The following is a 26,747-nucleotide window of genomic DNA, read 5'->3' on the forward strand; positions in this document are numbered from 1 at the left end:
TACCGCTTTCTTGCACGCACAACTGCGCAGGCGCAGGTGTTGTTGTATGGGCGGTGCGCCGCTGACGGGCGGTGTCTGCGACCGTTATGGGCGGGGCTGCGCCGGATATGGGGCGGGAATCCCGGAAGCGGAGTCCTGTCCCTTCTCGGCGGCGGATTCGAGGGTTTGTTTTGTTGGTAGAGCTTTCTGATGCGCTGCTGTTGACTCGCCATGCCGTCGGAGGGTCGCTGCTGGGAAACTCTAAGTGCGCTGCGGAATTCCAGCAAAGGCCGCCTGCGCTACCACCGCGAGTGGCTGATGCACTACGAGGTGAGCGCCCGCCGTCGGCACGCGTTCCACACTCTCCCTCGAGGCGGGTGCGGAGGACCTGGCGTGGCGATGGGCCGCATTGTTTTTGTAACTCTTGCGCACACAGCTTTCTTCAGCCTGTTCTACTTGATCTACGGCCCCACCACTTCACGGGAAGCCTGCGCAAAGGCATCACGGTCACCCCAGTCCTGGGTGCGGCATCTTGTCAGCAGTTCTGGCTTCTCAGTCTCTCCGTCTGCTTTTTATTCCACTTGCTAGGACAGTGGTTCTCAGCCTATGGGTCTCGACCTCTGCATTACGATCTGTAACAGTAGCAAAATTACAGTGAAGTAGCAGCGAAAATAATTTATTGGGGTCACCACTACATGAGGAACTGTATTTTAAGAGTCGCAGCATTAGAAAGGTTGAGAACCACTTCACGGAGCTCCAGGTTTCTGGGAGAGAGGTTGATTTGACCTAACTCTAGCTGCCAATGGAATGACCACCTTTTTATATTACTAGCAGACTTCTAAGGGGGCGGGGGCGTGGTTCCTATAAGTAGTATTTGCAAAGACCTTCTGTGGAATACTGTTGGTTGCCTTTCTAATTAATGATACACATTTGCCCACTCACTGCCTGAATTTATATGTATTATGGGCTTGAACAACCATACCCAGTGTGAGGATACCTTTGGATTCCAAACTAATGATGCACTGATGGTGTACATGATAGTTTACCTGAAACTTTCTCATGGGCTGTATTTTGTTTGATGTTTTAGATTGCTTTCATATTTGCCTTAGTGAGGATCAGTGAGATGGCTCATCTAGTAAAGGCACTTGCTACACGAGCCTGGAGACATGAATTCAACCCCTGAGACCTATGTAAAGTTGGACGGAGAGAACAAACTTCAATTAAGTTTTAGAAATTTGCTTGAATGTATGTTTACACATTGTTCCTTTTGGGCAGTGATTGCCAACCTTCCTAATGCTGCAACCCTTTAATACAGTTCCTCATGTAGTGACCCCAAACCATAAAATTATTTTGTTACCGCTTCATAACTATAATTTTGCTACTGTGATGAATGTCAATATAAATATGTGATATGCAAGGTGTCTGATATGTGACCCCAAAGGGGTTGTGACCCATGGGTTGAGAACTGCTGCTTTTGGGAATGGGTAATTGAAAGTCTTTTGTGACTGACTTGCTTTGAACTCCTGCCACTACTTCCATAGTGTTAAAGTTAGAGGCATGTGCCAACCCTTCTGACTTTAGTCTGACATTTTAAAGAAGTTCAGTCTGGGTCCTCATTAAGAATCCACTTACTCTGATGAGGTAGCTCTGTGGGTAAAGTTGGCTGCTGCATAAGCTTAATGACTAAATTCAATTCTCAGAACCTGTGTAAAAGTGGATACAAGGGCTGACTCTGAAGTTATTCTTTGACCTCCACATGTACACTGGCACATGAGCCTACACACACTAATAGTAATAATAAAGTCTAAAATTAGACACTATTGCTGGGTACAGTGGCTTATAATCTCAGAGCTTCCTGAGTGGAAGCAGGAGAGTCAGTTCAAGGTGTCTCAAATGCAAAAAGAGGAAGAAAAGCTTACTGTGTTTTCATCTCTGGTTGTTAATGCAATTACTTTATCTTCAATATAACTTATTTGTTTGAGCTCAGTTGTTGAGCAATGCATTTAATGTCTTATATTAGTGGACATAAAAATAGGCTTAACCTTCTTCTTAGGATGTTTTGGAAGAATGCACATCTCTTCCCAAACTGTCTTCTTACTCTGGATGGGTGGTAGATCACATCCTACCCAACACCTCACCCCGCATGCAAGAGAACTCTCCTGATAATTCACCATCCTCTGGATCTGCTTCAGGCCTGGACCAACCCTCACTTCTTAAATCTCCTGTCAAAAGCTCCCCAGAACCCCCCTCACCTTCAACACCAAATGGAACCAAGGTAAGGTTTGAAGACAAAACACCTGTTGGCTGCAAAATTGAAGTGTTTGTCAAAATTGAAGTTTAATGTCACATGACAGTGACATTAACCTAGGGAAATGATTGTTTCCTATTGCAGCTGTTTGTAGGAACAGTATTTACCATTTCACCCAATGTTCTTGTATGTGTGTGTAGAAGTATGCACATGTGTGTGGAGGCTCGAGATCAACTTTGGGTATTTATTCTCAAGGACCTTCACCTTGTTTTCAAGACAGAGTTTCTCTGTGTAACAGTTCTACTTGTCCTGGAACTGGCTTTGTAGACCAGACTGGCCTTGAACTCACAGATATCTGACTGCCTTCCTAGTGCTGGGATCAAAGGGTTTTTGTTTTTGTTTTAGATAGGGTTTCTCTGTGTAGCTCTATAGATCAGGCTGTCCTCGCACTCACAGGGATCTACCTGCCTCTGTCCCCTGAGTGTTAGGAATAAAGGTGTGTGCCACTACCACTTGGCCACCTTGTTTTTTGAGTCAGTGTCTCTCATTGGCTTGAAGCTCATTAGTTAGTATTAACTGGCTGGCCAGTAGTCCCAGGAATCTTCCTGTCTCCCCTTCTCCAGTATTGGAATTATAAGCACATGCCACCATATCAATTTTTATAGGATATTGGGGATCAAACCTTAGGCCTTCCTGTTTGTACTTTACCCACTAAGCTATCTCCCCAAGCCAAGAAGAAACATCATTTATTAAAAAACAAAAACAGTTTGACACAGGTGTGGTAGTGCACCGAATGCTTTAGTTGAAGCATTTGGGAGGGAGAGGCAAGTGGATCTCTGTGAGTTCAAGGTCTGCTTGGTTTACAGAGTAAATTCTAGGCCAGCCAGAGCTACATAGTAAGACTCTGTCTCAAAAAAGGAAAAAAAATATTGTGCCTCTTGACCTTTTGGGTAAGATCAAATGTAAATCAATTAGGGCCAGAAATGGGGAGAGGTCGAAGAGGGAGGAACAAAGTTGGCATCATGAAAAACAGTGGTTCTAACCTGTTTGCTGCTCTAGTTGGCAGTGTGAGCCTGGGAGAGTGGACCCGAAAAGTAAGCCAGAGTCATGTAATAAAATAAAATAAATAAAAATAAGGCGGTCTCATGTAATAGTCAACTTTACTCAGAGCATCAGTTTATACTCTGAAGGTTAAGAGTCACTTGAGTAAGGTGTTCAATCACAAAGACAAGCCACACGTGGCAAAAACATGTGTTTCTGTAGAGACATAAACAGATAACAGTCAGTTGTAATGAATAATGTGAAATAAACTCACTCTTATCTGCTACATGTAAGGTAGGCAGGAAAGCACATTCCAAGAACAATTTTTGTGTTTTGAAGAAACTGAGGCCATAAGATCTTGTTTTCTTGGAGTTTTATCACAAACACTCAGAAATCCCCTCATATAACTTGTACAGTGTTCTGGCACTAAGCTAAATTATTTTCATTATTGGTTCTTAAGTTGGACGAGTTAGAGTTTGGAACTCAAGCCTACCTCAAAGGATCCTGTGTTTAACTTTGCCACACACACCCCTTCACCCCAGGCAGCAACATTCAAAGGTGAGGCTTTTGGGAAGTGATTGGATCATTATTTTCAGAATAATAATACATTGATGGGGTCATAATCTGATAGGTTACCAGAGTTGGAAACATAGTAGGTGGCACCAGGTTGAAGGGAGTAGGTCCTCATCAATTAAACCTCATCGCAGGCCCCCTCCTGTCTCTTTCCTTTGCTCCCCAGCCACCTTAAGGTGGCAGCTTTTCTCTAATACATGCTTCAGCTGTCATGTTCTCTGCCTTAGCATGGCCCAGAAACAAGCAACAAATTGTAGCAGGTTTTCTTTTTGGCCACCAAAATCATGACACAGAGACTTCTTATTAGTTATGAATGCTTGGCCTTGTCTTATGTCCACCCCACTAGCTCTTCTTATAAGTTATATTAACCTATTTCCATTTATCTACATTTTGTCTCAGAGCTTTTTACCTTTCTTTCATTCTGTATGTCCTACTTTTCTTGTTTCCTCCATGTCTGTCTGTCTGGCCCCTATTGTCTCCCTCATTTCTGTCTCTGTCTTTGTCTCTGTCTCTCTGTGTCTCTTCCTGTCTCTGTCCTCTTTCCTTCTATTTATTCTGCCAACCAGTCCTGTCTATCCTTCTACTGCCTAGCTATTGTCTGTTTACCTTTTTATTAGACCAATCTAGTGTCTTGTGTAGGCAGAGCAATACATCTTTACATCATTAAACAAATGTAACACATTTTTACATAGTTAAAGTAATATTCCATAACAAGTGAATTAATGGCCATGTATAGAAACCTCTCAAATTGGAAGCCAAAATAAATCTTCCTTTTGTTTAATTATCTAGGAAAACACCTAGAAAACTACAGTGACAGAAAGCTAGCAAAAACATGATCTTTGTCTATGAAAGGTAACACAAGTTTACCATATTCAAAGCTCATTTATTTATTTTTATCTTCTGTTTAGAACACATATGACTCCCAGCACACAGAACCTATTGCACTTCTGTCCTCCCGAGCGATCAAAGTAGAAGGTTGCATCAGAATGTATGAATTGGTGCACAGAATGAGAGGAACGGTAAGTGAGACCATAATGCAAAGAAGGCTTAGCATTACCTAGAGAGCAACCTAGTTCACTAGATCCCCCCAGGGGGAGGATACTCAATACATGCTAATTGTCATTTGACACCCACTGAAAACTCACTTTGGAGATACTGTGATGTCAAGGTCAAAAGTGAATACTCTCAAGTGAAATCCGGTTTCATTTTCTGGCTGTTCTAACTTCAGGAAAATTACTTAGGCTTTTCTATATTCCATTTAATTCTCCATACACATACAGATGTGTCAGATATGTTTATATTATGACAGTTGTGTTTTAGCTTCTGAGAGAATAGTACTATTTTAATTAATTTGACTTAGGGAATACTTCTGTCTTCTAAAATTAAGTTTTGCCTGAGTCTGTAATTGAAAGTACAGCAAATTAAGATCATTAAAAGTGGGCCTGTGGGGGTGGGGGTGGGGATGTGGCACATGCCATTAATCCCAGCCAGCACTCTGGAGGAAGATCTCTATGAGTCCAGGCCAGCTTGGTCTATAGAGCTAGTTCCAGGACAGGCTCCAAAACTACACAGAGAAACCCTGTCTTGAAAAACAAAACAAAGTGAAATCTTTAAAAATTGGCAAGATTGGGTTGGAGAGATGGCTCAGAGGTTCAGAGCACTAACTGCTCTTCTGTAGGTCCTGAGTTCAATTCCCAGTAACCACATGGTGGCTCACAACTGTCTGTAAAGAGATCTGGTGCCCTCTTCTGGCCTGCAGGGATACATGCAGGCAGAACACTATACATAATAAACAAATCTTTTTTTTTTTTTTTAATTTTTTTATTTAGTAATTGCATTGGTGTTTTGCCTGTATATCTGTGTGAGGGTATCAGATCCTCTGGAACTAGAATTACAGACAACTGTGAGCTGCCTTGTGGGTGCTGGGAATTGAACCCAGGTCCTCTGGAAGAGCAGCCAGTGCTCCCAGCCACTGAGCCATTTCTTCAGCCCAAACAAATAAATCTTAAAAAAAAAAAAAAAAAAAAAAAAAAAAGGGGAAGAGCACTTGCTCTGTAAGCATGAGGATCTGATCTCAAATCCCTGTTACCCATACAGAAAGCTATTCATGGCCGCATATGCTTGTAACCCCAGTATTAGGGGGTAGATAGGCATGCTAAAAGCTGACTGGCCAGTTACATTTAGCCAAATGGTAAGCTTCTGGTTCATTGAAACATCCCATGTCAAGGTAATTAGAATAATAGAGGAAGACACTTGACATCTTTCTCTGTAAGTGTATATACACAATACAATACATATACCACATTACCACTACACACACACACACACACACACAAACTAGAAATAAACTCAGTTGATAGAGTTCTTGCTTAGCCTGTACAAAGTCAGTCATGGACTCAGTCAGTCTCTGGAAGAATATAAAACTGGGCCCATGCACTAGGAGCTGGAGACAGGTAGAATTTAAAGGTCATCCTCAGCTATAGAACAGGTTTGAAACTGGCAGGTGCTGCATAAATTCTGTCTAAAGAAAAGGAAAAAAAAAAAAACCCATCCAAGGACAAGTGATCCTACACAGCTATTGAGAAGCAAGCAGGTGGCTCCATGCTCTTGAGTCTCCCAGGTTCTAAGGACTGAGGGTGGTGGTCAAGGAACAGATGAGCCAGATGGCTGTGGCACAGCAAAAGCAGGTGCTGATCCTTTTCAGGAGGGCCTGAGGCAGTGGCAAGAAGAGCAAGAGAGGAAGGTGCGAGCTCTCTCAGAGATGGCTTCTGAACAACTAAAGAGGTTTGATGAGCTGAAGGAACTGAAGCTGCATAAGGAATTCCAGGATTTACAGGAAGTGATGGAGAAGAGGTGAGTCTTCTTGAGTGGCTGCTACAAATGTGTGTGATCAGCTTGCTTGCTTTCCCAGAGAAATCCCAAGGTGAAACAGCCCTTAAATATCAAAATAAAACAGGCAAAGAAGTTTACAGCTAGAAAAGTGACCAGCCTTGGGAAGAGGCCTAATGTGACAGTGATGGGGAGGGAAAACTGTCTCAGGAGACTTCCCTGACTCTGTTTTATTTATCAGCACTAGAGAAGCCCTAGGACACCAAGAGAAGCTAAAAGCTGAGCATCGCCACAGAGCCAAGGTCAGTGCCTGGGAGAATTGGCATGGTTGTACTGGTGTCTGTCTCTAGCCCTCTGAATGTTCATCATACTGTCAACAGACAGCCTTTCTGGAGACCTTGGTCCATGATCATGCTCCTGGATAGTAGCTGTGTAGTAGTTACTTCTTCATCACTGTGACCAAAACCCTGAGAAGACAAAAGGCGATTGTTTTTCAGATGACTCAGAAAGCCTCTGCTTTTTGGGTTTCCCCCTTTTCTCCTCCTTCTCCACCTGGCTTAGCCTGTGGGAATGGTACACCTACATTTGAGCAGACCTCCTCCCTTATTAATCCTCTCTGAAAACATCCTCAGAAACCTGGAGAGTTATGATTTGTTACTCTACTGTGTTCTTTTTCAAGCCAGTCAAGTTAAAAATTGCAATAACCTTTGTATTGTCCTTGTGGAGCTTATTTCCTGTTCTTAACCCACCTGTGAAAAGATGTAGCTCTCCTAGGATTTCAGCAGCATGGAAAGGGAAAGGCTCCCCCACTCAGCCACTCAGTGGTCCTTTCAGTAGATTCTCAACCTGAAGCTTCGAGAGGCAGAGCAGCAGCGTGTCAAGCAGGCAGAGCAAGAGCAGCTGCGAAAGGAGGAAGGCCAGATCCGTCTACGCAGCCTTTACACCCTGCAAGAGGAGGTCCTTCAGCTTAACCAGCAGCTGGGTGCTTCCAATCAGCACAAAGACCTGCTGAACATCGACCTGGCTGCCTTCCAGACCCGGGGCAACCAGCTGTGTAGCCTCATCTCTGGAATCATTCGTGCTACTTTGGAGGTAAGGGATTTCAGAATAATTCCTTCCGGTTACAAACAAAGCTGGTTAAAGTCAAAATGTATTTTGATTTAAAAATAATGCCTACCTGCTTGGCTTTGGTGGTTCATGCCTTTAATCCCAGCACTTGGGAGGCAGAGGCAGGTAGATCTCTGAGTTCAAGGCCAGCCTGGTCTACAGAGCTAGTTCCAGGACAGAGCAATACAGAGAAACCCTGTCTCAAAACCAAACCAAACCAAAACAAAACAAAAAAACCAATGCCTGCCTTTTGGAGGAAATACCAGTCATTGCTTGGCCAGTAGGGTAAGAGCTGGTAAAGCATTTGCTAGCTTGCATGAAGTCCTGGTAACATAAATGAAAACCTAGCAAATAAGACATAAATACATAGAAAAGATTAAATATATTTTAACTTCATATCTTTGTCTTACTCTATATTTTATATTTAAATGTAAAGCCAGAGATAAACATTAAGTACAATGGAAAAAAGAGGTGAGTAGTTGACAGTAAGCACAAGTAAAACTGAAGTTATAAAGGAAAGTGTTGACATCTGAGTACTTAAAATTTATATTATAAATTAGGAAAAATGTGTCATATACACTAAAACTTAATGTCCTTGATTCAAAGGATGCTCTTGAAATTTTTGTAAAAGGATAAACTGCTTTTACTTTCTGCTTTTCTTGTACAAGTAAAAAGGAGTAAAGGACATGACAGGTGACTTTAAAAAGCTGATCCCCAGCCGGGTGGCGGTGGCAGTGCACGACTTTAATCCCTGCACTCAGGAGGCAGAGACAGAGGCAGACAGATATCTGTGAGTTCGAGACCAACCTGATCTACAGAAGCTAGTTCCAGGACAGGCTTCAAAACAGAGGAACCCTGTCTCGAAAAATAAAAACAAACAAAAAAGTTGACCCCAGCAGGTAGAGGCCTTGTGCTTAGGCTGATGAATCTGAGTTCCCTGATGAACCTGAGTTCCCGGCTCACACAAGGTGAGAGGAGAGAGCCAACTTGCTGGAGTTTTCTGACTTTCGTAATTACATCTGCAACTGAGTGCATGTGCCCAAGGGTGCGAGCTCACACACACACACACACACACACACACACACAGTATAATCTTTTACCTAAAAACAAAAGCTGAAATAGAACTTTGAATAATTATGAATGAATCACCACTAATAAGACATTTTACAAATAACAGCTCTGTTTCTTTGTTACTGAGGCAATGTAGCCCAGGCTGGCCTCAAACTCAATGCCTACTCTTAGCTTGTTAGTGCTGGATCAAAGACCTGCACCTAGCTAAAATCAACATGTTTAACTAGTATATTGTTGTAATTCCCACCACCTTTTTTTTTTTTTTTTTTTTGTTCTTTTGAATTTTTTACATGTGTACATATGTGTCAGTGTTTATGTACACATGTGTGTGGGTTTTCATGGCGGCTAGAAGAGGATGTCACATCTGGACCTGGAGTTATGGGTAGTTGTGAGCCACCTGACATGGGTGCCAGGATCCAAACCCAGATGCTCTGCAAGATTAGCAAGTACTCTTAACTACTGAGCCATTTCTCTTGCCCCCCTTTTTTTTTTTTTTTTTTTTTTTTTGGTGAGGGGGGGTCTTGCTATATAGTCAACATGGCTTAGAACTTAAGGCATTGCTCCTCCTACATCAGCCTTTTGAGTGCTAGGATTACTGGCATATGCACTTGGTTTTGTCCCAGACTTTTTTTTAAAAGGTTGCTCTTGCTAGGTAGTAGTGGCTCATGCCTTTAATCCCAGCACTCGGGAGGCAGAAGCAGGCGGATCTCTGTGAGTTCTATGCCAGCCTGATCTACAGAACAAGTTCCAGGACAATTACACAGAGAAGCCCTATCTCAAAAAACCAAAAAAAGGAATTAAAAAAAAAAAAAAAAGACTCCTGACTAGTGTTGATGAAAGCATCAAAAACTCCATTGTCAGTTGCTATGGATGTGATGATGATAAACCTTTTGGTGTGGGTGTGTGCGCGTGCGCGTGTGCACGTGCGCACGTACATACACACACACGCACACACACACACACACACACACACACACACACACACACACGTAGAAGTCAGGGGACAACTGTGCAGGGTCAGTTCTATCTTTGTGGAAGTTCCAGGTATTAAATTCAGGTTGTCTGTGTTACCTTTACCCACTGAGGTATCTCAATGGCATTTTTTGTGAAACAATCTCACTGTGTAGCCCTGACTGGTCTCAGAGTTGCAGCAATCTTCCTGCCTCTATCTCTCAGGTGCTAAGATCACAGGCATGAGCCACCCTTCCCAGCCCTACAATAGTAAATCTTTAAGAGAACAGAAAAAGAGTAGGTATTTGACCGTGTATATGCACTGGTCCAACAGTTCCACTTTAGAAATGTATTGTGTGTGGTGTGACTTAATCCCACAAGGGTACCTATGAAATGAGTGTTGTCTCTCACTCTGACAGAGTGGTTATCCCACAGCAGAGAACCAAGCTGAGGCTGAGAAAACCCTGCAGGAAATGAGGGACCTCCTCTCCAATTTGGAGCAGGAGATCACCAGAGCCTATGAAGTCAAGAAGAAGCAGGATGAAGAGGAGGCCCGGGTCAAGATGCAAGAGTCACAGGTCCAGCAGGGTCCAGGGGCTCCCACCCAGCCCCCAGTGCACAGTCCAAGCCCTGCAGTGACACAGAATGAAGGTGGGCGTTGAGCGTCGGTGTGGATGCAGTTCTTTAACTGTTTTTGTTTGTTTGTTTGTTTGTTTTTTCTTAGATAGGGTTTCTCTGTGGCTTTGGAGCCTTTCCTGGAACTAGCTCTTGTAGACCTGCCTCTGCCTCCTGAGTGCTGGGATCAAAGGCATGCGCCACCACCGCCTGGCTCAGTTCTTTAAATGTTTAAATGTTAGGATATTCAAGGCAAAACAAACATGAGGGAGGGAGAGAGAGAGAGAGAGAGGGAGGGAAGGAAGGAAGGAGGGAGGAAGGGAGGGAGGGAGGGACGGAGGGAGGGAGGGAGGGAGAATGAGAGAGAATGTGTCACATTACAAAATGGCCCAGTTCATCAGAACTTTTACATAATGTGTTTTGGTTGATCTGGAACCAATTTCAGCTTCTAGCACTTTACACAGGGACTTTAGATTTATTTTAAAAGAATTATTTGTGGCTGGAGAGATGGCTCAGAGGTTGAGAGCACTGGTTGCTCTTCCAGAGGTCCTGAGTTCAAAGCCCAGCAGCCACTTGATGGCTCACAACCCTCTGTAATGAGATCTGGTACCCTCTTCTGGCCTGCAGGCATACATGCAGGCAGAACACTATTCATGATAAATAAATCTTAAAAAAAAATAAAAAGAATTGTTAAAGATTAATTTTCTTTTATGTGTGTGAATGTTTTACCTTCATGTATATATGTGCACTATATTTATGCTGAGCCCACAGAGGCCAGATGAAACTGTTGGGTCACCTGGAATTGAAGTTACAGGGAGTTGTAAGCCATTAGGTAGATTCTGGGAACCATAATTTTATAGTTTTCTCCAAGAGTAGCAATGGCTCTTTTTTAAAAAAGCTTTTAAGTATTTTTTAAATATGTGTAACTGCTGAACTGAAATCTCTCCAGTCCCACTGCTAAGTTATATTAAATATTATGTACAGAGAACCTTGTTTAATATGTTTGAGGATCACATAGCAATGTGTTTAGCCAGACAGGGGAATCTGTTTCTATTTGAATAGTAGTGTGACCTTAGCAAACAACCTTCTCATGTCTGTTTCTTTACTCATTAGATGGAAATAGTAGAAGTCTCTACTTCATATTGATTGTGACCACTAAAGCAGCTGGTCCATAGTGCAGTGCGTAGAATAGTTGTAGCTCATGTGACATGTTAAATAAGCTTACTGCCATTAAAGCCTGTCTTTTATTCTCAGACCTGCAGGTGAAGGTACAAGATAGTACGATGCAGTGGTATCAGCAACTACAAGATGCTTCTGCCAAATGTGTGTTGGCCTTTGAGGGCCTGACCAGCAGCAAAGACAGTCAGGTAGGGGAGAGTTGGATGGCAACAATTCTGGTGGTGTGCCCCACAGCCTGAAATTCTAAAAGAATGTACTTGTGTCATGTTCCTTCATCCTATAGGCATAGGCTCAGCTCTTTAAAATACCATCTTACATGTCACCATTCTCTTTTGGCAGGCCAAAAAGATAAAGATGGACTTGCAGAAGGCAGCCACCATCCCAGTGAGCCAGATCTCCACCATCGCAGGTGGGTCAGATGGTTTCAAATGTTGTAATTCACTTTCATTGTTTTATTTTTGCAAACTGATTGCTTTGAGGTTGTTATTCAAAGTGTTTTTTCAGGGCTTGGGATATGGCTTAGTGGCAGAGCACTTGCCAAGTATGTTCGAGGACCTGGGTTCCATCACTACTACCACACACACAAAAAAACAAAAACAAAGATGTTCAAACTATGTTGCATCCCCTTTTTTTTCTCTCTTCAAACAGAAGATAGCTGAGTCCTGTAGTACAGGACTGTAATTCGAGCTGGTTGAGGGAAGGCTGAGGTTGGAGAAGCATAAATTCAAGAACAGCCTGTATGAAAGTGCAATGCACTGAGACCTTATCTCAAAAGGAGAAATTCAGAAGACACTGGGGTTGCAACCAGTAGAACACTCAGGACCATTCTAGGCCTAAGTAAAAACTCAGTAGCATAGAAAGAAAAAAAAAAAGGAATATTTGACTTTCTTTGGATTGGTTCACATGATTTTATTGAAAAGTTGGGGAAGTGGGGGAGCTGGGAAGGCACATTTATTTATTTGTACATTTGTTTGTTTTGTGTGGTTTTTTTTTTTTTTTTTTTTTTTTTTTTTTGAGACACAGTTTCTTTGTGTAGCCTTGGCTGTCCTGGAACTAGCTCAGTGGACCAGGCTGGCCTCCAACTCTTAGAGATCTGATCTTTCAATTTTTTTTATGGTGTTGGGCCTTGAAGACGCAATGTCCTCTACCACTGAACTACTGATTCAAAATTGTTTTATGGAGTTAGTGGGCTACTGTATTTTCCAGGCTGTCCTTAAATTCATCTTGGCTGATGGGTGTCCTTGATTTCAGATATGTGCCACAGTTGGCTTATGAGTATTGTTTTGTTTGTTTGTTTGTTTGTTTTGGTTTGTTTTTTTGAGACAGGGTGTCTCTGTTGCTTTTGAGGCTGTTTAGGAACTAGCTCTTGTAGACCAGGTTGACCTTGAACTCACAAAGATTCGCCTGCCTCTACCTCCTGAGTGCTGGGGTTAAAGGCATGCACCACCACCACCCAGCTATGAGTATTGTTTTTAAGGATTATATTTATGTGTACATGCATGTGTCTGTGTGTGACTAGATGAGTTTATGTGCAAGTGCCTATAGAGACCAAAACATGGCATTGGATCGCTTGGAATTTGTACTGCTTCATGTGGGTACAAGGGTCTGAACTCTGGTCCTCATGATTGACTGGCAGCAGTTCTTAACCACTGAACCATCTTTCAGCCTCCTGATTCTTTTTAATAAGCAATGTATTAATAATAGATCAGTTAAAATGGTTTTTTAATTTTTTTGGTGGGGAATGGTGGGGAGGGTTGATTTGGAGATAGGGTCTCACTATCTAGCCCTGGCTGCCCTGGAACTCAGAGAGATCTACCTGCCTCTGCCTCCCAAGTCCTGGCATTAAAGGTGTGCACCATTGCCTGGCTCTATTGTATTTTTGAGGGGGTACTGGTAATTTAACCCAGAGTTTTATATAGATGTGCTATGCAATGCTATGCAACCTTTTCACCTGTGAGCACCCTGCCTGACACACACTAAGATGGATTTAAGTATAAACTTGAAAGTTATTCTATAAATATCATGAAGAGAACTTGGAGGGGGAAAGTGGGGAAATACCAAACTAGGATTTCGCTTATAGTCTTTTCTTCTGTCCTGCTTTGTCCTGTGTTAACTTTTTCCAAACTCCAAGATTGACACTTTAGTACTTTCCCTTCCAGAGATGTATCAAGTAGGATCAGACATTAAGACCCTTCTTTAGAGCCTGGGTTTAGTTTCATACAGCTGTAGACAAAAAAAGCCTCCACTACAGGCTGTCCAATAAGAAGTAGGAGAGCGGAGAGAGTTCTACTTGCTTTGTACCCCATCACCTTCTTAACTTGTTGCCAAAAAAAGCACAGGAATGGCCAGGCGGGAGTGGCACACACCTCTAATCCCAGCACTCAGGAGGCAGAGGCAGGCAGATCTGAGGTCGAGGCCAGCCTGGTCTACAGAGAGGAAGTGTCAGGAGAGGCTCCAAAGCTAGACAGAGAAACCTTATCACAAAACAAACAAACAAACAACAACAACAAAACCTACCACAGGAATGATGTAGGTTATGCCCTAGAGGTCATTTGACCAAACTTACAACCCTCTGTTGCTTGCAGTTCTTTATGGAACAGGGCAGAGTATAAATAAACATGTAGCATATTGAGGAGTTTAAGTGCTGTTTCCCTTGACAGTGATAGCAGAGGGGATTGACTGCTCTGTCCTGTTTATCTTCGTTTCTTACTCCCAGTCACTACAGTCTTTCTTGAGCTACAGCAGGGAACCAAAAGCAGCTCGAACTCCTCAGATGTTGTGTTTATTTCTTAGTCTGTTTTAGAGTCTGTCTTTGATGTAACTCTCCGTTCACCACTTCTGCCCATTCTCCCTGTTTGCAAAGATTGGTTCCTTTTGCAGCTTCTTTTCTTCAGCCTTTAAATGTACTTGAGTTGCTCACATCCTAGCATGGATTCCCTTGCTCTTCTGCTTTCTGATCAGTCTCTATTCTAGTTAGTATTTCCAGTTGACCTCTGGACTACAAACTGCTCTGTGAAGCAACTCCCCTGACTTCTGTGACAGTTGCTTCTCAGGTCCTACCAACCTTTCCTTTTCCCACCCTGTCTTGACTATAGTGTTTCCTAGGGGCTTGCAGTCACCTAGTTCTATTTGTCCTTTGTAATCCCATGGTGTCAAACATTACTCCTCACTCTGTCCTGGTTCATTCCTTTCTTCCAGGCTTCAGAGTCTCTAGCAGCCACATTGGGCACTTCTCAGCCTAGGTGTGCCTTGATTCCCTCCTAACTAGTTTATCTTCTGTGGCTCTTTTCTTCCTACTGGAAACTGGAAGCAATTTGCATCTTGTTTCCCATTCTGCTGTTAGTCTAGTGAGACCCAGCATGTTTTGGAATTAGCACTTGGGAAGGTTGAGTGAACAGAGGAAAAGTAATTTTATTCTTGCCACTAAAAGTAAACAAAAACCATGAAGAGTTAGATTAGAATTAGGGAAGTGGGTATTGTAGCCGTGTCAGGCATGTGAGATTAGCCTGTGGGGTCATTGGAAGCTGTTGGTAATAGTAGTAGAATATGACTTTGCAGGAATGCACTGAGGAAATGTGTATAGAAGAGGAAACATTTAACATCCAAATAATACTTAATTTTCTGGAATTATCCTGTAGATATGTGCTATCTTTTATTTCATCTTATTTTTGTTTTTCGAGACAGGTTGTCTCTGTGTAGTCCTGGCTGTCCGGAGACTTGCTCTGTATATCAAGCTTGCCTTGAACTCACAGGGATTCATCTGCCTCTGCTTCCCAAGTGCCACCACCACCTGACTCTGTGCTGTCTTAATTCAGTTTTGGTTTCCTCTTGAATCTCTGGTTTAGGGGATATTTTTTGAGTCATTAGTGTCACTTCTGAAGTGATCAGGAACCTGATAAAATATTTTTAGCTGGAGATGTTGGTTAATTAAACCTTTGATTGTAGGTACTACTGGAATAATGAAGGCAAATTCTGCTTAAGCTCAGGGAAAATTAATGTTTATCCTAACAATGTTTCACAATAATATTTCACAGAGCCCACAGCAGGAATGGAGCTAGGTCTCTTAGGGGAAGGAGAAACTGCAGTTACCTTTCCCATCTTTCCTGTTCATCTTCATTCCCATCTCATAGATTGCCTGTCTTTGGTTCAAGCAGCAGGTCAAAGGCAATAGGCAATGTTGCAGAAACAGTCACTTCAAGGAATCTATTGTTCATTGGCTCTGTGTATCTGTGGCTGTCCTGGAACTCAGACCAGGCTGGCTTTAAACATGCAGATCCACCTGCCTCCCAAGTGCTGGGATTAAAGGTGTGGGCCACCATTGCCTGGCTGTGTGTGCTTTCTTTTGCATACATATTAGGAAATATGGGTGTCAACTTTTCATTCCTGTAACAAACTTGTGAGTTCCAGGACAGTTAGGGAGGTTACACAGAAAAACTGAGTCTGGAAAATCAACAAAAGATGATTGACATGAAGCTATATGTTGTTGATACAAGGTGATCTCAAATTCATTACATGGCTATACTCAACAGAAATGTGAATTCTAATCTTTCTACCCTTCCTTCCCAAGTGCTGGAGTTAGTTTAAGTGTACACAACCATGTCCAGCTGCTGTTTATCTTTTTGTTGCTTTTTATTTCCTACCCAGGTTCAAAGCTGAAGGAGGTCTTTGAAAAGATCCATAGCCTGCTCTCTGGGAAGCCTGTTCAATCTGGTGGGCGTACTGTGTCTGTCACTCTTAACCCCCAGGGGCTGGACTTTGTCCAGTACAAACTGGCAGAGAAATTTGTGGTGAGAAGCCTTGTTGTCATGGGTGTGGGCAGAAGCAGCTAGTGGGCAGTGTTAAGCTTTGCTATGATAGTGATTTGAAATTGTGTTTATCTTTGTGTTCCTAGAAACAAGGTGAGGAGGAAGTGGCCTCTCACCATGAAGCAGCATTCCCCATTGCAGTGGTGGCATCTGGTATCTGGGAGCTCCATCCCAAAGTGGGGGACCTCATCCTTGCTCATCTCCACAAGAAGTGTCCCTACTCTGTTCCTTTCTACCCAGCTTTTAAAGAAGGAATGGCTTTAGAGGACTATCAGCGGTGAGATTTCTCTTTCACTCACTCTAGGGAGAGTAGTAGAACATAATAAGAATCTGAGGGGCTGGAGAGATGGCTCAGAGGTTAAGAGCACCGGCTGCTCTTTCAGGTCATGAGTTCAATTCCCAGCAACCACACGGTGGCTCATAACCATCTAATGAGATAGGGTGTTCTCTTCTGGTATACAGACAAAGATGCAGACAGAACACTGTATACATAATAAAATCTTTTAAAATTAAAAAAAGAATCTGAGTTTGTTTTCACTCTTTCTCACAGCTCCCTCTCTGTACTTTAAATGTCCTGTCAGAAACAAAATGTCTTGAGCCACGATTGTTATTGCACATCTGTAATCCCAGAATTTGGGAGGCTAAGGCAAGTGGGTTTCAGGTTAGCCTGGGCTTCATAGCAAGAACCGTCTCACAAAAAAGGGGGAAAAGTAGTGCCTTTTTCAATTGAGATCCTTCTTCTCAGATGACTCTTGCGTGTGTCAAATTGACAAAACTAGGCAGCACCAAAGCAGTTTCCTTATATGTGAGTTCACTGATGAGTTTGCTTTGCAAATAGAAATAGAAATTTAATCATGGATACCTGTGCTTTGTACGGATATAAAAAGAAACCTCTTTTTCACCCTCATTTTTGGCCTTGTCATTCTGAATCTTATCTTCACACATAGTATGCTTGGCTACCAAGTGACAGATTCTAAGGTGGAGCAACAAGACAACTTTCTGAAACGAATGTCTGGGATGATCCGTCTGTATGCTGCCATTATCCAGCTCCAGTGGCCATATGGAAACCGGCAAGAGGTAGGTAAAACAGCCTGCTATTGATAAGGAATGATAGCCCAGCATCCACAGCAACCACAGCTTGCTATTACTGAGGAATCATCTACTTTGCTTTGTGAGAGCCATGCATGGATCAGGACATTTGTGAGAGCTTTCAGTCTCACTTTCCCATGGTCCAGTTGCCTTTGGAGCCATGGTGAGGCAAAGCATCATGGAAGATGCTTAGGCAGAAATGCTTATGGCAGTTGGCTAGTGAAACATGCACAAAACTTTTGAGGTGGGGTACCCAGTATGTGGGTACATCCCCAATGACCTAACGTTCCAACTGGGCTCCACTTCTTAAAGGTCCCATACTTTCCATTAGTGCCACAGGCTGGTAATCAAGCCTGTAACTTGGTCTTTGAGGGCTCTTGCAAGCTATCCATCAGAGAGGCTGTGTTGTGGGAGAATGGGTAAAGAGTGTGGTAGCCTCATGGGTGTATTTTAGAGAAGTGGGTGTTGATTCTTTGGCAACAACTTTTTTGAATCAACAAGAAAGTTCAGTTGCTCCCTCAACTGAGGTCATAAAGAGCTAATCTTAGAACAGAGTCCACAAGTCATGACATTTATAAAAGTTTCAGCCAGCTATGGCGTACTGCCTGTAATCCCAACACCAGGAAGCTGTGGCAAAAGGATTGCAAGTTCCAGGTCACTCTGGGCTACACAGTGAGAACTTGTCACTACAATACCACAATCAGACAAAAAGTCAAGTGGCGGGGGAGGCATAGTGACACGCCTTTAATACAGCATTTAGAAGGCATTAGAACTCAGCTTTGTCTACAGAATTGTTTCAGGCCACCCATTGCTAGTAAGACCCTGTCTCAAAACAAAAACAAAAACACCAAGAAACAACCTCCCAAACCAAAATCAACAACAAAGTCTTATGAGATGATTTACCCCTATACTCCCATCTTGGGAGAGTGGGCCAGGGAGGATTGCTATGAGTTTGAGGTAAGCCTGGGCTACAAAGTTAAGACTCTATCTGAAAAATAAACAAACTGCAAGTTCCCTGAACATGAAGGTGATGCTTATATTATCAAAGGAACCCTGTAAAGAATCTGTGGGGGCCTGCACATGTATCATAAGATTTAAAAAAAAAAAAAAAAAGATTAACTTTTGTTCTTTCTGTTCTGTCATATATGCATGGACCAGGTTATCTTGGGGTTCGTGTCTAGTGGCCGAGTGATTACACTGAGAGTTTAGTCTGTGAATAAAATGAGGCAAAGTCATGACACAGCTGCTTTCCTTCCAGGCTCATCCTCATGGCTTAAATCATGGCTGGCGCTGGTTGGCACAGATCTTAAACATGGAGCCTCTGTCAGATGTGACAGCCACTCTTCTGTTTGACTTCTTGGAGGTAATTCCATTGTCAAATGAGAGAAAACCAGTGATTGCAGTGGCCTCAGGACGTGGGGTAAAATGAATGAAGTGGAGCCAAATAGTGAACAGTGTTAGGCTGCTGCCACCAGCTTTTCCTAGTCTCCTTTTTCTCTCACTGTCCTTGACTTTTCTTTCACTTAGGTCCAATGGACCATTGTCTTCTCTTTATAACATCTCAGGGTCCCTGCAGGCTTTATAGCTGGCAAGGGAAACAGGTGAGGGAAGAATGAGACTCAGGTCAGCCCAGTACTGAGCCAGGACTTCTTGGAGTCTGACATCAGCTCATAAGTTTTTGCCATATTTAAGCATAGCACAATTTTGTAAAAAAAAGTTTTCAGATAATAACTCAAACCCTGTGAGTACAACAAAGTTCAAGACATGCTTATGTTGATACTCTTTGCAAAGTACAAATGACTTCATCCCTAAAATAGGTTCATGTTGACTCAGAAACAATGCTCAAGAGTGTAGGAGAATGACTGAGGTAGGCACAATGCCTGTAGGAGTCAGGAGTAGCCTGGCCCTAAGATAACAGAGAAGTCACTTAGGCTGTTGTAAAGTACAAGTGACATCTCTCACAAGGGTGAGTTTTATGGCCTTAAGTAATGCTTAAGGTTTAGGAGGAAACAGCCTGGGATAAATAAGTTAAACCTAAATTCTGTAAGATACAGGTTGAGCCTGGCTCATCAAACAGCAAAGGATCACCAGGTTGTAGACTACATCCTTTCGCAGCATTCTAGGAGGAGAATGGGTTAAAAATCTCTTTCCTTTGAAGGATGCCTATGAGTTTAACTTTGCTGGCGTCTTTATTGATCTGTGTGTACAAGCACATTCTGCCCTCTACAATCATGTGTCTTGTAACCTAAGTAAAAAGCAGACTTCATTTTAGGGATATAGAATTGAATAGTGGAACCATGGTAGACTGTGCAGGTGAGTCTCATGAGATAATGGAAACAGGAACTACATACCAGGCACCAACACAGTCATAAACATTCTTGCTTTGTAAGTCCTCTTTTCTTGCTTCGCTGAGCACTGATGAGGATGGTAGCTATCCTGGGCTGTCAGCCAGTTACCTAGTGTGGAGGGGTCAGTATCCCACTGTTCTCATTCCTACTTTCTGGGGAAAAAATGTAAGCTTGGGTCAGGTATCTCCCTCACTGAAAGCATCATACATTCCTGCCCTTAAGAAGCCATCACTCAGGGCTGGAGACATGGCTCAGTGGTTAAGAGCACTGACTGCTCTTCAAGAGGACTGGGGTTCAATTCCCAGCACCAACATGGCAACTTACAACTGTCTGTAACTCTAGGATCCACTGCCCTCACACAGACTTACATAAACGCAAAACACCAAAGCACACAAAATAAAAAAATAAGTAATTTTTTTTTTTTTAAAGAAAGAATAATACTGCCCATGTTTAAGGAAGGAATCTTTGAGCTTTTGTGGTTATTCTCTCTTCAAACTCCAATGAACATCATGAAGGGGGTCACCAGGGATCCCAGAGAAATAACAATTTAAAAGTTTGGGGGTGGGCAGGCAAAAGTGTGGCCCTCTGTCCTGCACAACAAAGTTCTGAAGTTCACTGCCAAAAAAATAAAAAGAAAGAAACCACCACTTCTACTCTCTGGCCTGGAGCTTACTATGTGGACCAGGTTGTCCTATAATTCAGTGACCCACTTGTCTTTACCTCCTGAGTGATAAGATAAAAGCATTCACCATCACACCCAGCTGAAGGAGCCACATCGATAAGCTTCAGGGAACTAGGCATAGTACTCCTATGTCTATATCCTGGCACGAGGGAGTCTCAACAGGAGGATCACAAGTTTGAGACCAGCCTTTGATACTCAGTGAAGTCTTGCCTCGAATGAATGAATGCTGAGAGTTCATGTCCTGACAAATAAATCTGAGGCACTTAGGCCTGTAATTCAGTTCTTAGTTAGCATATGACTCCTGAAGTCATGGTATATCAACATTTGAGCCTGTGTCTTTGAGATAGTGTTCTGTACTCGTATAAACTAAGAGGAATACCATGAAGTATTTGTTAAGCCATGATAGTTGACTTAAGTGGGAATGTATAGTAAATTATAAGGAAGTTGGATTTTTCTCTAATGTTATGAAGGAATCTTGAGTTTGCTAGACAATGCCCACAAATGAACTACATCCCCTGCATAGAAAGTTGGGTCTTTCCCACCTATTCCATAGTTAGCTAAGCTAAGTGATGCTGTGGCTGAGGTGTTTGATAGGAATGGTAGGCAAAGGAGTGATTGTGCTTCTCTCATGAGTTGATTTTTGTTCTCTGCTCTCATAGGTTATTTTTGTTTTTTTGTTTTTTTTTTTCAAGACAGGTTTCTCTGTGTAGCCTTGGCTGTCCTGGAACTCACTTTATAGACCAGGGTGGCCTCAAACTCACTGAGATCACTTGCCTCTGCCTCTCAAGTGCTGGGATTAAAGGAGTGTTCTGCCACTGCTACCACCACCCAGCTACTCTCACAGTTTTTACTTTCCCTCTAGGTGTGTGGGAATGCCCTCATGAAGCAGTACCAGGTCCAGTTCTGGAAGATGATACTTCTCATCAAAGAAGACTACTTCCCCAGGTATAGGCTTATTGAGCAGACTACTGGGAAGTTAGTAGGTAACACTTGGAAGCCAGGCACTATTAGTTCCTAAGTGCTAGTACAGTCTAAATCTCTGTGTGTGTGTCTGTGTGTGTGAGAGAGAGAGAGAGAGAAGAAGAGAGAGCGAGAGAGAGTGTGTGTGTGTGTCTTGGCTGAGTTTTTTTATTTTCTCTTGTTCTTTTGTTTTGTTGAGTCTCTGTAGCCCAGACTGTCCCAGAACTCCTACCAATCCTGTCTCAACCTTTTTTTTAAAAAATGTATTCTTCTCTTACACAATATATTTTGACTGCAGCTTCCCCTCCCTCCACTCTTCTCAATTGTCCCCCCACTTCCCCTCACCTAAATCCATTCCCCCAACCCCTGCTCCTCCCAGAAAAGAGCAGGCTTCCCAGGGACATCAACCAAACACATCACAACAGGGTACAAGAGCAGGCACAAACCTATATCATGGCTGTGTGGAAACCCAGTAGTTTTCCTCCCCAAGAGCAAGCAAGAGTCAGACACCCCCCCAATCCCACTGTCAGGAGTCTCCCTCAGACCACATGCCAACAACTGTAACATATATATGCAAAGGACCTATGGAAGACCCATGCGTGTCACTGAGCCCTGCTTAGTTGATTGTGCAGGCGGTGCTCTCCTGCTGTCTTCACTGGCTCCCACAATTCCACCTTCCTCTTCTTTGGGGTTCACTGAGCTCTGAGGGGAGGGACCCAGTGAAGACCTCCAGCCTAGGCTGGCTTTCTGCCTAATGTTTGGCTGTGGATCTTGTGCATGGTTTACTTTAAAGTTATATTTGTTTGTTTGTTTTGTTTATTGGTGGGGGTGGGGCTTGTGCTTGCCATAGTGTACACATGAAAGTCAGGACCATGTGTGGGAACTGGGTTTTTATTTTTCTTTGTGGATTCCTGGGATCAAACTCAAGTAACTCAGGCTTCGTAGCAAGAACTTTAACTCCTGCTGAGCCATCTTGCCTTCCAAGTATGTGGTATTTTTGACTGGAGTGAAAAATGAGCTAGGTTAAGTGGTTGAGCATGTGTCTGGCATGAGCAAGGGCCTAGGCTTGATCCTCAGATCCAAAGATAATGTTGCTGGGCTGTCATGGCTCACACTTTTAATCCCAGCACTCAGTAGGCAGCAGCAGGCAAGCAAGAGTTCAAGGCTACCCTGATCTACAGAGCGAGTTCCAGGACCACCAAGACTAAAGAAGCCCTGTCTCGAAGAACAAAAAAGGGATATATATTTACTCATCCTTCTCTTAAATTTTTTAAGAAATTTATTTTCCACTGTTTACACTTGAGAATGTTCCTAAACATACACAAACACAAATACACAGTATATGCGTGTGCCCTGAGAGGTCAGAGGTGTTGGAGCCCCCAGAGCTGGAATTATAGGCACTTAGGAACTGCCCTTCTTGGGTGCTGGGAAGTGAAGAACTCATGTCCTCTGCAAAACCAGTAAGTACTCTTTCTGGTTTTTCAAGACAATTTCTCTATAGCTTTGGAGCTTGTCCTGGAACTAGCTCTGTAGACCAGGCTGACCTCAAACTCACAAAGATCTGCCTGTCTCTGCCTCCAGAGAGCTGGGACTAAAGGTGTGTGCCACCACCTCCCAGCTTCTATCTCTCCAAGTTTTTCTTCTCTTTGATGTTTGAGTAAATGATGTTTTATTGTTGTTTTTGTTTTTTGAGACAGGGTTTCTCCATGGCTTTGGACCCTGTCCTGGAACTAGCTCTTGCAGACCAGGCTGGCCTCAAACTCACAGAGATCTGCCTGCCTCTGCTGAGAATAAAGGCGTGTGCCACTACCGCCTGGCATTGAATAAATGATTTTGAATTTCAATGAAAAAAGTTTTAAATACTGTTTCTTAAGGAAAATATAAGTTAGGAAGATGTTGAATAAGATATTTCATGTTGGAAATGGGTAATAGGACACTTATCTAGCACATTCTAGGTTGTGTTCAAACCATTATATGTTTTCACTCACACACCACTGAAAAGATACTGTCAGTTTTTTGAGGAGGGGTTAGAACAAGAATGGCCTGGAGTTTAGCATTCCTCCCTCAGTCTCACAAGTGCTGAGGTTACAGGCTTGAGCTACAATGCCCAGGGTGTGTGGTGTATGTGTGTGTGGGAGGGGAGGAGGGTTGGTTGTATATATGCACATCTAAGTCAAAAATCAACATTGGGTGTTTCTATCACTCTTCACTATTTTTTGAAACAGTGTCTCTCGTGAACTCAATGATTTGGCTAAACTGGCTGGCCACCAAGCCCCAGGAATTCTTTTTGTTTTTTTAATTGTTTCACTATGTAGCTTTGTAGACCAGTCACTATCCCAAAATCTAGGATTATTGGTGCCTTTGTGCCCCTGCCTCTGGCTTCTATAGATGTTGTGGGGATGAAACTCAGCTCTTCGTGCTTATGCAACATGTACTTTACCAATTGAGTGTCTCTCCAGCCTAGTTTTTTTTTTTTTTTTTTTTTTTTTTTTTTTAAGAGAGGGTCTTCATTCTTTAGCCCAGGCTGAATTTGGTACATACTATATAGCCAAAGGTGACACTGAAATTCCTGCCGCTTCTGCCCCTGTGTGTTAAAGATTACTGGTGTATGTGACCATACCTGACTCTGGTGTGTTTAAATATTATTTGTAAACTTCCCCATGTAATCTGGGATCATGATTACAAGGAGTCATACATTGAACCATGGAGCTGAGAACCTATTATGTCAGTTGGAGAAACTGATCTGCCTACCAGATTGTCTGATGACTGTGGTGTGGCTTTCATCCATTCATCTTAAAGTCCTCTTCTAAATTCATTTAGATTTCAAGTAGGGAGAAGACCTTGGCTCTACTCATCCTATCTGATCACAAAGACCTCAGAAAAGAGCATCATGTCCCTTTCCTTTGTTCTTTGAAAGACCAGCAAGGACCATTTGGAAAACCAGCCAGCATTCTTTTTTTTGTTTTGTTTTGCTTGTTTTGTTTTTTGAGACAGGGTTTCTCTTTGTAGCCTTGGCTGTCCTAGAACTTACTCTGTAGACCAGGCTGGCCTCAATTCACAGAGATCTGTCTGCTTCTGCCTACCAAGTGCTTGGTTAAAGGTGTGGGCCACCACTGCCTGGAACAGCCAGCATTCTTTAGAAGAGTCGGTGGATCTAGTCCTTACCTGATCCGAGAGCATGGTGGGAGTGACATCTCTCTCTCTTCCTCCCTCCCTCTCTGCCTCCTTCCCTCCCTGCCTCCCTCCCTCTACAGAATTGAAGCCATCACAAGCTCAGGACAGATGGGTTCATTCATACGTCTGAAGCAGTTTTTAGAGGTAAGATGCTCTATTCCAACATGCCTTAAACTTTGGCTTAGACACACTTGTGTCCATACACCTTAGGCCTCTAGACCTGATAGCTATCTTGTCTGTTTGCCCACACTCTGCTTTTTGTTCATAATTCCCCTTGCATTTTAGATCAAAATGTCTTTTCAACCCTATATACTGTTCTCCACACTACCTATCAGGCAGCTGTCCTAAAAGTGTAGTAGGCTGTAAAGTATATGTAACAAATCACTCAAATTTTTTTTTTGCTTGTCAGCCAAGCAAAAGTCTTCTGTCAGTCTCAGGTGTAGGGAACTATTGAGTATGGCTACTTTGTCCGTGAGACCATACTGCATGTTCGTTGGATTCTTCCTTTATTTCCAAGTACCAAGACATTTTTTTTCTATTTTTTTAAATATAAATTAGAAACAAGCTTGTTTTACATGTCAATCCCAGTTCCCTCTCCATCCTCTCCTCCCCTGCCCCCCAGTACCAAGACATTTTAAAAGGTTGATTTTAACAGATCATCTAGAACTCTGTAGTAAGTCTGCCAAGGTAGCCCGCTGGCTGCCAGCTTCTTGGAGCCTATAAAATAATGATGGTGAGCCAGTTGGTGGTGGCACATGTCTTCAATCCCAGCATTCAGGAGGCAAAGCTGCTACACAGAAACCCTGTCTCAAGAAAAAAAAAAAAAAAAAAAAAAAAAAAAAGTAGTGTTGGTGGCCAATAAGGTCATGCTGTGGGGAAATGGGTGGGCAGCCTAAGAACAATTCTTCTTTTAGTTTTCCACAGACCCATTAGACTTTTTTTTTGGGGGGGGGTCTGTTCTCTCTGGTCTGGATCTTGTCCCTCAGTGTCTCCCCATTGTTAAATGCTAGAGGCACTTTTGTCAGAAACTTAATCTGTTTTCTTTATCTTTCATGTCTAGAAATGTCTGCAACGCAGGGAGATCCCTGTCCCCAAAGGCTTTCTGACGTCCTCCTTCTGGCGCTCCTAATGCCCTCATCAGTCATCGCATCGTGTTGCAGCAGGGCAACAATAAAGCAACTAAGACAGCGAGTTTGGAAGAAATCATGTTAGATTTAGAACTTCATTATTGTGTTTATACATATATTTGTACCATGGAACTAAGATTTTCATAGTTCACAGCCTTTTGTCAGTCTCTTGTCAGATTTGGTAGTTGCTATAGGTGTCATGGACAGAACAACAGAACTGGCCTTTCTCATTTTCACAAGTTATAAAAGAGGTCAGAAGAGGCACTGAGCACTTGGCTACATCCTTTTTGTCTCGAGTATGTTTCAGAAAGTTGGTGATACTTTATCTGTTTCCCTCTGACCTAGCATGAGACTAGTTTTCACTTCTCTCTCTGTCCCATCCCCTTTTGTACACATACTTAGAAAGAGTAAACTTCTTAAGATTCCTTTTAAAGTATCAGGTGATGTTGAGGCCATTCTCTTCTATGCAGTCTGGGTATGAGGTAAAGTACTTTATACTTTATGGCTTGTAAATTCCTTGTATATTCAGAGGACATGTATGATGTAGACATGGATTGAACCCCAGAGTGCATCAAGGTAGCAGGTATATGGATCAGGACTAGGAACATGCAACTATAGAGCACTCTCTGTCTTCTTGATCTGGAATTTGGTCCCTGGATAGCTGGAGATGCTGTCCTAGATTAGGTGCCTTTTTGTTTTCTGACAAAAATGAAGATGGGCTAACATACAGGTTAGGTGAAAGCAGAAGACCATCAGCAGTGAATGCATTGGTCACCAGGAGGAGCTGACTGTGTCAGATGGAAGCTGGTATTAGGGATAGATGGACTCTGTGTACCACACAGGCGGAGCCACGGATCTAGTCCTGTAAGCAGAGGTCCTTGTGTGGTGGCTCTCTTAAATGGCCTAAGCATTTCAATTGTAAACTACAGTGCCCAAAAAAAAGAAATACAGCTTGAATTTTTAAAAATT

At 42.8% G+C, this 26,747-nt stretch overlaps 1 protein-coding gene across 1 annotated transcript; it reads left to right on the top strand.

The window, feature by feature from the left end:
* The first annotated feature begins 152 nt into the window (after nt 1-152).
* Gle1 (GLE1 RNA export mediator) lies at nt 153-26,747 on the top strand. The gene is made up of 16 exons (XM_051185051.1): nt 153-309; nt 2,033-2,254; nt 4,750-4,860; nt 6,546-6,694; nt 6,912-6,972; nt 7,508-7,762; nt 10,219-10,450; nt 11,669-11,781; nt 11,933-12,002; nt 16,238-16,380; nt 16,485-16,675; nt 17,346-17,475; nt 18,746-18,850; nt 21,380-21,462; nt 24,732-24,795; nt 25,712-26,747. The coding sequence occupies exons 1-16, from the start codon at nt 211-213 to the stop codon at nt 25,778-25,780; spliced, it is 2,097 nt and encodes a 698-aa protein (XP_051041008.1). The 5' UTR covers nt 153-210; the 3' UTR covers nt 25,781-26,747.

This window comes from Phodopus roborovskii, unplaced genomic scaffold, assembly GCF_943737965.1.
Source record: "Phodopus roborovskii unplaced genomic scaffold, PHOROB, whole genome shotgun sequence".
NCBI lineage: Eukaryota > Metazoa > Chordata > Mammalia > Rodentia > Cricetidae > Phodopus > Phodopus roborovskii.